The following is a 12,685-nucleotide window of genomic DNA, read 5'->3' as shown; positions in this document are numbered from 1 at the left end:
CCTCCCGGGGCTCGAGGGGCACTGTCAGCCGAGTGGATCTGCAGCATTAGATGTGCCAGGGACTCGGGGGCATAACGACAGACAAGGGCATTGGGCAGCAGCGTCTGCTGTAATTTAAAAACCAGTGCATTTCAAATACAAATTGCAATGCAAGAACCATCCCCAAGAACTGCTCGAGCCTCACCAGGGTCCGAGACTGGAAGCTCCTACGGGCAAAGGCAGCCTTCGCTAAATGTTCAGGAAGCGTTTAATGCTGATGCATTTGTTAGAGCATCCACTAGCAACAGTGACAAACTGTCATTATACCTCTAACATCCAGTCAGCTCTTCACTTTATAAACCACCCCATCTACACTTCTCACCATCATATTTTTAAGGCTATATAGTACCATAATCCACTGTGAGATGCCGGAACAAACGCATTCTTAGCAGTAGTAAAGTACTATTGTTTGAGCAATGGGAAAACAAGCAAGCTACTTTCAGAGAATTCTAGTGTCATAACAGTGAAAGATATTTTCTTCTGTGTATTTTCTTTAAAACAGGACTCTGCCATTTTGTGGGTCTCAAGTCTCCAGCACACATGGCCTTCTAGGAAAGCTCTGCCCTCTTAGCCTCATCCAAGGGAGGATGCTGACCTCTGGACACTGACCATGTACATGCTGCTGGAACATAACAGGTTAGCTCCACATGGACCTTCAGCTCTTTTATTTTTCTCTTCTCTAACAAAAATGTTTTGAGGGCAAGGTACATGTGAGAGAGTTACAGCAGTAAGATCTCCTGGGCTCTGCAGCGTGACTCAACTCTACCTGGTCCCCTCGCAGTGTAGGTGATGGGTCACGTTTTATTGATATCCTTACCTTGATTTACAGAGTCTGAGAGCATGTTTGGAGGAGTTGACTTTGGGGTTACTGTACTAGAAAGTCTCATTCAGGTATGTGAAGAGAAGACAGACTGTACTGGAGGAGAGCCACAGATTCAGTGAAATGTATTTAGCTCGGTGAAAGATGTGCTCTATTTTCATGGAGTATTGAATGTAGCTGTGATTAATGGGGCACATATACACTGATAAACAATATTAATTTGTTTTAAGCCAGGTCTGAAAAGATTTCAACCAACTGTTTCCCTGCAGCTATGAAAGTTATTTCCTACTGTCTGTACTACCTCAAAGGCTAAACCAGCTCTGAAAGGAAGGAAATATTTCCTTTTACTCCATCAGCAGCACCAGCCTATGAAGGCTGTTGTATTGGTATTTCATTTATCATGAGCAAATGATATGGATTATTATTATTTATCCTTACCACCTACCCTCTGCACCAAACTGCCACAGGACTGCCACCACACATTCACTCTCTCCTGCATCAACCCAGCTTTTTTCATTTGCCTTATAACCGTTCCATCAAGCACACTGTCTGCAATGTCTCCATCTGCTTCTGCAGTCAGTTCCTCTGGCAGCACGGATGAGTAAGTGCATCTTCATGATCAGAAGCCAGCAGCCTACCTGCAATTTCTTGTGGTGACTGAAAACTCCCAACTCCTTCCAAATTCCCAGGGATGGAGCCGCCTCCTTCGAGCACCCTCACCAGCTCCCTCAGCCTTTCACACTCCTCCTGGAGTTGCTGCTGCTCCTCCTTGCGCTGCTGCTTGGCCAAGCTCGCTGGATTCATGCTGAAATGAAGAACTTTGGTTCTGCTGGGGTCATAGTCACCCTGCGTGGCAGAAACAACAGAAGCATATTGAGTAACTGATCCAACCGCCAAGTCCACCCAACCTGTACCACTCTTTGTGTGAAGACAAAAAATGTTACAGCAGAAAAAGGGACACTTACGCAGCGATAATGTTTATTCCAACAGTTGAAGTCAGCCAAACCCAGTATTGCTTCTCCTTCTCTTGCTACTCTCTCTTTCAAAACAAACAAACAAAAAAACCAACCACCACAAAAAAAAATCCCCACTCAACAGAGCTTGCTCCCTGGCTGACACCTCCACAGTTAAATTTAATTCCAGAAATGAAGTTTTATAGCTGTATTTTAAATCTCTTGATAGCAGGAGATTATAATGAACACACAGATACACCCTTAAAATACAGCAGGACACCCAGTACTAGCCTAATTTATTACTCGTACGAGCCAGCAACATCCATATGACTCCAATGGTGGAGTCATTAGCAAGTTGTATCAGCTCGTCCCAAGCAAATGAACAGATATTTCATTTTGTACTTTTTTCTCAGAGGTGAGTTGTATTTATAGCAGTTTAAATAGTCAGTCAAGTCCTAAGATAGCAAATTAATATTCTTTCAAAGTGAGACAAAAACACTGATGTTACATTTGTGATTTCAGAAGGACAATTTTCATATAAACTACAGGAAGCCTCACGACCATAAAAGTAGTAAAGCATGTACTAATGCTGGCTTCCACGGCACTCTGCCCAGCTGAAACCCTATAGCAGCGCCTGCATAAAAAGGCATTTTATATGGTAATATTTTTCCTTCAATTAAATCTCAGGACCTAAAGTGATTTTGTAAACATTAATTAACCCTCAAGAGCAGCATGAGGTAGGTATTATCCCAATTTTATCATTTCATTTTCATTAAAGATGTGCTAGAAATTTATGTGGGCTTTTTTCATGCAAACCAGAGCAGAGACTGAGCAACTTCATCCTGAATTGCTGGTCATTGCTGGTAAGAGACCCCAGAAGACGCCATTCCCAAACATCTTTTATTGAAAATACTCCATCCACATACTGTAAAGCACCTCTGCTCGCAGCAGGGAGCGAACTGCCGAAACTCGCCACCCCAGAGCCTGGCAGCAGATGCAGCAGTGGTTCAAAAATGGGTTTGACAAATTCATGGAGAACAGCTCTGTAACTGGACCCTGCCAGCGGAGGGCAGGGGCACATCCTTCAGCATCTCTGGCTCCTCAGAAAGTGCGGGGGAGCGCGGCCAAATTTGTGGGCTCTCCCAAAAGAGCATCTTCCATCACCGCGGTCAGAGACGTTCTGGGCTGGACGGACCATGGGTAAAGGCCAGGTGGGCACTTTTTACGTCCACATGCGACGCTTGCTACGTCTCGCAGCTGTTCGAGTGCCCTTTTGCGGGAGCCGTACTGCAATTCTCCTTTAAACCCTCGCTTTCTAGACGTTAGCTGGGCAGAAGGCAGCTGGAAGAGGTGCGCTCACCCGCAGAGACGCAGGTGCCCGTGAGCGGTGTCGGGGTCCGGCGGTGCCGGCAGCGACGCGCAGGCGCTCTGGTGCTCACGGCTCCCCTGCGGTCCCCAAGGCTGGCTCCCCCTCTGCCAGCTGGCTCCCAGGGCCACGCCAGGCAGATGGGCCCCACCGCGGAGGAGAAGCAGCCAAAGCTGAGGCTGGCAGGATGCCGGCGGTTATGCAGGCAAAGGGGAAGCGCAATTTAGAGCTGGGAGAAGACGTGAAGTCCAAAAGCGCTTTTGGTCGAGAGGATGGGGTCCACGCGCCGACGAATACGAGGTTAATGCCTTCCTGCATCTACCACCAAAAATATAATTTAAACCTGCGCAACTGGAAACCTTGAATTGCAATGCAACTGGCATGGAAAGCATCAGTGTACTTGGAAACCAGCAGATGCTCTCACTGCTGTGTTTCCCAGAGGAAAAAAAAGGGGGTACGGTTGTTCCTCGTAACTACTCTGAGAAACCAATATGGTGCTCCTTGTGAGAAATCAGTTTAACCACATCTGTCCATCTGGGTAGAAGAGACAGTCATTATTTCACAGGATAAGTATAAATTAAAAACAAAGGGAGATCTTTATCTGTATTTGTATGTCCCAGGCCAAGAGGGGGTGGGAGAAACCACCTAACACAGGAGGACATGGGCTGCCCTGGTCCAAGGACCTCACTCCAGAGAACTAGGGAAACTGAGGCACAGAAACCTTGGGTACCCTTCCTAGCTGTTTGCATACCCCGCAGTCAGAGTACCTGGTCTTCCAGCCCTCGGCCACATACCGGGTGGGTGATGCAGGTTCTTATACTGCCCAAGCCTCGCGGTGCTCAGGAGACCTATGGAAACACCTGGGAGGGCAGCACTGATCTGCAGCCCCACAGCAACCGGGCTTTGTGACCCCATTTCCATGGGGAGGTTGAGACAAACAGCCTGGACCTGACAGACAGGCCATAAGGACCAAGAGAAGAAATAAACCTACTGACAGCCTTGGCCAAGAGAAATTTAGAAGAGAAATGAAGGGCTGGGACCACACACAGCATCTTGGAGTTGTTGAACAGAGGAAGCATGAAGACAGCTGTAACAGCAGCTTATTAGATAAGCGCTCCCCAGCAACACACTGGCATTTACAAACCTGTTTCTGCACCCAGTTATCTAACTTCTCGTGCTATTTGCATTTCAGGACTCTTCCAGACAGGTCAGGACAATCCTCGCTCTCATGTTTGCCTTTCAAAGGAAGAGATTCAACCCCAAAGGTTGCAAAGGGGTTTATGCTGGCTGGCAAAAGGATGCTCTTAAAATCAGAGCTGCGGAGCCCGCTTCTCCCTGCGCAGCCCAGTACCGCGGTATTTCTGACGAGCTGGGAAGGGCGGCTCTGGCCCCATCTCCCTCGCTAGCTGCAGCGCCAAGGTCAGGCGGAGATCACGCCTCCTCGCCCCGGCTGCCACCACCATGCTGGCTCCAGCGCACAGCGCAGAGATCGCCTGCGCTTTCATACTGCACCATCACTGCAGACGCTCACGCAAAGGCACGAGACAGCAGAATGATCTCAGTGTGGAGGAAAGCCATGCAAACCTGGAGGGTGCTGCTACTTTCCTGCCGGGACCGCTTTAACCCATGCTGCGCTAGTCTGTTTCTTTTGCAGGTTATTTACTCTTTTAAAACATCTCTCTGGCCTTTCTATAAAGCCCTGCCACGAAGCTGCAGTGCTTTGGCTCTTACAGCTCTTTCAGCCCATTTATCCTCCCCTTTTATAACATGCCCCCTTGAAAAATCATGCTCTAAAACTCAGCACTAGGACTTAGCCTTATTTTCAGGGCTCGCCAGCACTCCTGAACACGTCACTCTGAAGCTACACTGAGACAGGTGAATCTCTTAAAAACCCACTGTGATATGAAGGCTGTGGCAGAATCCCTCTCATTTAACATTTCTGGGAAATCACTAACATGTTTGCTATGCTACTCACATTTTTGGGCTAGGGGCAGTAGCTTTCTCTTTATTCTACACAGCACACATCAAACCAGTACATTTCTCCCTACAGCTAAAATATTAGTGCTGCTGGTTTATATTACAGTAATGCCTAAAAGAAACCAAGTGAGACAGGGATCCCAGCGTGCTAGGTCCTGTACAAACCCCACAAGAAACTACCACCTAAAGCCCCAAAACCAGACAACAAAGCCTGAAGATGCGGTACGTGAGGGGAGCAGAAGTATGGAAAGATGCAGTCTCCAGTTCTAGACTCCTTAGCAGCACTGTGGCAGAAATGAAAAGAAAACATGTCTTCAGCGATGACCCACCGGACTGTACCGCTGCCTTACACAGTTGCACCAAGCAGAGCTTTACTTAAGTCTCCGGGAAATTGACTGACATACTATGGATTTTCAAATAAACGCAGGCAGCTTTCCATGGAAACGGTGCAGACCAGAGCCAATTTCTGATCCGAGGGATTAGATGCATGTGTATGTAATACCAAACAGCCAAAATGGTATCACAACTTCAATCGTTTGGAGTGTTTTTCCAAATTTCTGAAGGTTGGGAGTGACTTTGGTTGGCTCTAGGAAGAGTCATGGCTGGAAACTGCTAAATATAACAGACAGCAAAGCAGCATTAAAATCTCACTAGCATTTGAAGGAAATGAAACCCTAATGCTGGTAAGAAACCAGGGACTGAAGGAAGCAAACAACCTCCTCCTGGAATCCCTTTAGCTCTGAAAAATGTAAATTGCTGTTTTTCTCTGTTAACTGCTCTTCCCCCCGCAATAAATCAGTCTTACTGATCAGGATTTTGTCCTTTCAGTTCTGCAACAGAAGCCTGGAAAATGGTGTTTTGGGTGCTGGGAGAGAAGACCTAAAACAGATTTGCCCATTTAGAAAATCGTTTCTAAACTAAGGCTGCTGATGAGAAAGACCAAAGAGTAGCATTTGAAAGATGTGGTACAAAAGAGACGGCCACGCTCTTTGAACAGGAGTTGGGACTCCCTGAGCAACTGCCCAGGAACAGCTCCAGATGTTGCTTCTGCGCTGAACTAATACGTGCAAGCAGGTATTGCTTAACAGAGTTAAAAAGCATCTTGCAACAAACAGTAATGTATCCCTGGTTTCTCCAAGAAGCATGAAAAGTGTGCGTCAGGTTTGGAAACTTGGCCTGAATGTGAGGATCGGCCAAATCCACTTAAGCTCATGGTGCCTTTATATAGAAATACGAGACATTTGGGGGATGCAATCAATATATGACCTATAGACAGTCCCTTTGTTGGAAAGCCACCCTGCCCCTGGTTCATTCAGTAGATAACGTGGTAGATCGTTCTGCTCGTCAGCACATCGCAGCCAGTGTCTCAGAGAGCGAAGATGATACATTACTGCTAGTTTCTCAGCAGCACCCCCTCTTTACCCCTATTTTTCCCAATACTTTAAAAATTGGAAATTGTAGAGATGCAGAAGAGTAAATAACTTGAAGTAGAGAGAACTGCTGGCGTTCATTGATTCTTCTTTCAAGGCATAACATTGAGCCAGTAATTCAGATTTGTCAGAAAAATGTACACAGAGCTTCAATTTAGGAGGAAGCAATAAATACCTTGATTGATTGCAACCAAGTCTGGTTGACACTCAGTAGAAGAGTGAATTATTCATTCCTGGAAAGCAAGATGCTAACTAGCTGATTTGGTGCTTAAGGCAGCAAAACCATTTTTGTGTTCTCAGAAGGGCACCGGACATTTTACAGAGATGATTTGTTGACTCCACATGTTAATATGTTCTACAGTTTGTGAAATAATGTTATTTTGATGCGTTATCCTCAGCCTTCCAGACACATGCCCCAGGGTATGCACAGGAGCAACTCTCCCATAGACTGAGAAGAATCATCCCACCACTTCTGTCCTGATTGCGCAGCCATTATTGAGACAGCCACCGAGATGCAACACACAAATATTGTCTTAATGCAATATGTTCTAAGCACACACTGGGATGTGGGAGAACTATTTAGTAAGACTCTGGCTATCAAACTTTCTGACAACAGACTATGGAAAAGAGAATTTGCAACAGGGCCAATTTGCTATCTAGAACAGAGGTACAAGCTCAAGTCACGATGCTGCTGCCTGCCTTCCCATTTCTATTTCCCAGCATGAAAAAAACCACCCTGAGGAGATAATTGTGCTGATGCTATGTGTCATTTTTTAAAGCTATATTATCGGCAAACAGTCAGTATGTTGGTCTACATGTTGAAATTATAGCTCAAAAATTTCCTAAGTAATCTCCCCATTAGGGAAGAATCAGTCAAGTGACGAAGCAATGAGTGAAGACGGGATTGCTTTAATCTCTGAAAAACAGAAACTTTTCTTTTAGTAGAGGAGTTGTTTAGAAGAACAATGAAAGCTGCCAGTGACAGCACCTTGAAAAGGGCTGAACTTATTCTGGCATCTCTCCTCCTGGTTGTTTGAAAACTGCACAGTCCCAATTCAGAGATGTCTTTCTCCAGGAGCTATAAAAGCTTTTCTCTCTACTCGACTCACTTTCACAGACCACAGGTAAGAATAAAGTACTTAAAACCATGTGGACTACTTTACATTTGATGAAACATTCAGTGCTTAACAAGTCCATTTAAGATCTATTCATCTACTGCAGATATTTCTAATCAGAAGGTAGAACTGGTAGCAAAGGGAATAGTCTCAACTGTTGTGAATACGTTTGTCTAACATCACTAATGAAATTAAAGAAGTTCATACGTCCCAAGGAGGCAATGACTGTCAGGATACAATGTCAGCAAGCACTGTCAAGGATTTTCAACTGATTTCACATCCTCATAGGCTCTTCCTGTTTAATGCATTTGAAGTAAAGTTGTCAAAACCCATAGATGAGGCTGACATGCACTTAAGTGCCTTATTTTTTCATAGTCTTGATGTCTATCAACCTTAAAAGATTGTGATTTCTGAGCAGCACAATAAATTCTGGCAGAGCATATGGACAGCTGAGTTTAATCGCTACTCGCTTGCAATGCAACAGATTGTGCTTGCCCCTGCTGAGAAAAGGCTGACGATTGGAAGCTCTTCAAGGAAAGGACCATTTCTTCTTTGTGCGACTCTCGCACACAGTGAGCGCCACCCAAATACAAGCAATACACACTGCTGCTTTCTTAGCTAAGGAATTTGTTTCCATGCTGACATCTTAAGAGAAAAATCTCCAAGGTTTCCAGACTGGGACACATTATTCAATACTGGGGAACTTAAATAGAAACAATCTAAGGAGCTTAGTAGATTGTATCAGCTTTAAAGAAATAATGGGTCAGGAGTTACCTTGGAAGAACATCCAAAATAAAGACTGCGTCTATCTGTAGCAGACAGATGGGAAAGTTTCTTAAATACAGATATAAAACACAAAGTGTCAATTGGAGGGCTGGTGGAAGTGGGGAGTGTTTGAAAAGCATCCAACTGGCCAGGGAATGCTCTTGCTTCCATTTGCTACCTCTTGTAGGCAAAAAGTAGCTTAAATTTTGAACACTAACACACAGCAGATAATTGGGTATATGCGTGTGAATGTTCGAAACTGAACTTTTGCACTCTCGAGCAGAAGATGCTACTTGCTCACTGCAAGCACAGCCTGGTTGCAAATTTTCATAAGACCTGGACTAAAACAAAAGTGGCACATCCTGAACCCTCCAAAGATAGAGAGACATGAGACAGAATCACTGCTTAGGATGCTGATCAGAAGCTGATCAATGATTTAGACTATTTAGGTGGGGAAAACCAGGGGCTTGGGGTTCCAGAAAGAAAAGTGGTGCTGAAAAGAGGGGTTTCTGAAAAGAGAAGCGGACCCAGAAAGAAGAGGGCCTGCAAAGAAGCTGATGATCCTGGCTGGAGGAAAGATGCTGGAAATGGAGGAAGACCCTGGAGATCAGAGAAATGCACAGGGATGAAGGCCGGGGGATGCCCAGGGACCTTGGCCAGTAACACCTGTGACTGGTGACTGCGAGCAGACAGGACTTTCTGCCCACTCTTCCCACACCAGCAGTGGTCTCCCCGCAGGGAAAGGACGCCGAGCCCGAGAGAAGGCAGCACTGAGGGGGGGGAGTGAACAAACAACTGTGTGAAAAAACAAAGTGGGGTAAAACGTCCGGTATCATTGGTTCTAAAATAAACCCCAGTGCCCAGACCTACCATGGGTTGCTGCTTACTCTGTCCCACCCATGACGGTCTCCTGTCTTTGTTTTTTGACAAAATGTTACCCAAAGCCTCTGGCTGGTCTCTCACTGTGTCAGGCTCCAGCTACTGAATTCTTGCAAAATCCAAGTTTCTGACGCTTGTACTGCTAGAAGGATTGATGATGCTTTTGGGGACCTGCAAGCTTATTCTTGGGATTCAGTGCCTCCTCCTGACTGTGGATCATTTAACACAGTTCGAGCTGCAACAGAAATGCACGCCTTTCCCAAGGCTTCAGGTTTCTGGAATTACTGTTTTGCTTTTCTGAAAACATGTGGCATTTGTGAATAAACAGAGCCACACACGCACACGGGCTTTGCACACAGCTAATAAATACCCTGTTGCTTTTACTGAATTATGAAAGCAGAGAAGTCACAAAACATTAGAAGTTGTCTTTGAATGTATTTATCTTCAGCTTACAGTTAATGGTATAGCATTTATGTCAAGAATTGTCTGCTGTTAGTCCTGCATCAATACCCATTGGAAATTTTACTCAAAGATGGAGAACAAAAAAACAGTGGGAAGGCAAAATTGGAATTTATCACCTGAAAGGCAATGCAAGGTCCCCAACAACTATAGCTCTTGTTGCAGTAGCTTATTAACTAGACTCAGCCTGGCTAGACAGGTGAGCAGCTTCTCCTGGTCTACCTTTATTTTATTTGTACTTTAACAGCTTTTAAAAAAAATAAAAATTTTGGTTACTCAACTCTCCTACAAAATTATATAGGAGGCATTTCTGCACCTGGTACAAGGCAGGCTCGGAAAGCTTAATCCTACCTCAGGAAATGCCATTTTAATGGAAATTCTGTTTCTTGGTTTTGTTCTTTTTGTTTCTTTGCTCAGGCTTGTTAAAGTGATTAGAGTAAAACCCAAAGTAAACCACATCCCAAAGAATTCCCTCTGTACCCGGTGCACAAAATGCAGCACGCTCACCAGTCCTGCCTTCTCCTGTCACAGAAGATAACTACACCAAGGGATCTTTACAGATCCCTTGGAACAGGAGCTGTATTAACACAAATGGATTGCAAAGATGAGACAAAGCAAGCTAACGAATAAGCAACAACAACCACCTGCTCCTCATAGCTTTGCCAGTATGCAAACACTCGAAATCAGAAACAGTTTGGGGAAAAAAACCACCCAGAAGGTGCTGGATGTTGGGCAAAGGCTCGCTTGTTCCCACCAGGTGTCATGCCGGTTCCCTACCTTCTTTCCCACATTTCTCTCTCCATCATCTTTGTGTGTACATCTGCAGCATGCACAACCCTGAAACCTGGCAGCAGAAATTCACCTGGGCAACCTTTTCATCCCTCTCTCAGCCAGTTCTTAGTCCAACTCCTGCTACTTCTTCCCCCAAACAGGCAGGTCTTTCTCCTCACCCCAGTAATGTGACCTCTTGTCCACACACCTTGATTCAGGCAACCCTTCTTCTACAGCCTCCTGAACACCCATGTTAGTCATTTCCAGAACAGCAAAGGTGAAGATAATCTGTGTTAGTCTGATTTATGCCTCTTCATCCCCAGTAACTCCTCTATAGTTCCCACCAGCACAATGGATTTCAGATCCTTACCCTCACATGCAATGACATCAGTAATCCCACATTACCTTCCCCACTCTGCCATTAATGCCACCTCCAACACCTGGATCAGCTGCTCCTCCCACAAAGACTTCTACAGAGCTTTCTCTTTTCCTTCCTGAGCTGATCTGCCACACTACACGTACTCATTGATATTCCTCCCTATGGCCCTCTTTCACCGCAGCATCTACAGCAAATTAGCAACGAGACAGAGAGGTGGCTGGAGTTAGGATGTATCACAGACAAAAAAGCTCTAATCACCCTATAATCATACTACTCTAACACCAGACCATATCTTTTGGTACAACACGTAACGCATTTTGGGCACTGCTGCAATACGAGTAATACAATAAAATGTCTCACCAGTGGTGCTGAAGTCCTTCAGGTACAGTTTTAAAACAGAGATATTTTCTCTGTACCCACTTGCAAATGCACTATATCCCCTGGAGGATGCAAGACTATAATTTGCATTGCGTGAGGCATTCAGATGAGGTCTGGGATGCAAACAAACGTGACAAGAAGGTTAAGAGTCAGGACAGCAAGGCATGGAATGGCATGGAGTTGGGATAATCTAGAAGAAAAAATGCATTCAGACATTCACTGTCCTTTTCAATTGCTGCTCTTCCTTTTACTGAAATGGAAGAAAATCACTGTCTGCTCTAGGACGGTTTATTACCACCTAGAGATTTGAATTCCAGGGTTTCTACACTATTTTTTTCAAGTCAAGGATTCCTGTCTTTCCAGAGAACAAAGTCCATAAAAAGTTGCTATTATTTACACTCTAGTAGCATGCAGAGGAGACCTGTGGTGGTTCAAAAACCTCTGATAAAGACACTGAAAATAAAAAAGCACACAGGTTCTGAAAACAGCCCCAAAGAGCTTATAGTTTGAGTTATAAAAAATCTTTTTCAGAGATAAGACTTAACTTCATGGTGAGAAATGCTGGCTCTCATAGATCTGAATTTCAAAAAAGATTTTATCAACCTTCCCATACAAATGAAGTAACTTTGGTTAAGAATACTGTTGAGAAGTGTCAGACCAAAGCTAGCTTTTCAAGAGAAGTACACATAGTTTAAGAAAAAAATTAACTACTTTGCTGCTCTGTTTTCTTATTCTGCATGTAACATGCACATACAGACACTGTACAAATAGAGCAGAAAGACAGAAGATACTTGAAGTGAGGTTGTTTTCTCATATTTACTCCAATCCAGATAGTCAACCACTCAAAAGCTTTCCCTCCCAACAATGCTCTATAAATCTCGCTCTAAAGCCTCCGTAATTCTGTGTTTCCTGGTAAAGCTCTACTTCGGAATGAATTCAGTTGGGATTTCAAGGGGAGGTCCCAGAGGAGAAAAGCAGCACAAGTTGGCTGTGCTAGCCTGCAATCCTCGGTGTTCAAACAGGAAGGGAAGAGTCAGAGTGAAGTATGATAACAGATGTCCCTCTTTCAAGACTTTATAAAGGAAAGTAAAACGGCAGCGTAATAAGATTTTCCAGTTAATATATCTCATTAGCAAAAAGCAAAACCTCTACGGGTATTTTTTTTAGATAATATCTTATATAAAAAGAAAGATGAATAATTAATAATTATGTAAAAGCCACTGCTTGCATGATCTGATGGCAGGACGCATCAAAGTTCAGCTGAGTGTATACAAGCCTGAAAAGTGACAAGAGGAGCTCTCAATCATGTTGTGTATTTGTACAGCAAACATATTGCATAGGCTGGTTGCTGAGG

The 12,685-nt window shown here is 44.5% G+C and overlaps 1 protein-coding gene across 5 annotated transcripts in view; it reads right to left on the bottom strand.

Annotated features, from left to right (window-relative positions):
• Positions 1-12,685, bottom strand: part of MAD1L1 (mitotic arrest deficient 1 like 1) — a 379,577-nt gene that overhangs the window by 126,225 nt on the left and 240,667 nt on the right. For all 5 annotated transcript variants that reach the window (XM_030002286.2, XM_030002288.2, XM_030002287.2 and 2 more), the window contains one exon: positions 1,498-1,705. In XM_030002286.2, the coding sequence (XP_029858146.1) occupies positions 1,498-1,705 (208 nt within the window). The remainder of the gene's footprint in view (positions 1-1,497; positions 1,706-12,685) is intronic.

Source organism: Aquila chrysaetos, chromosome 25 (genome assembly GCF_900496995.4).
Source record: "Aquila chrysaetos chrysaetos chromosome 25, bAquChr1.4, whole genome shotgun sequence".
Taxonomy (NCBI): domain Eukaryota; kingdom Metazoa; phylum Chordata; class Aves; order Accipitriformes; family Accipitridae; genus Aquila; species Aquila chrysaetos.
The sequence above is the reverse complement of the archived record's forward strand: the minus strand, read 5'-3'. Positions and strand labels throughout refer to the sequence as shown.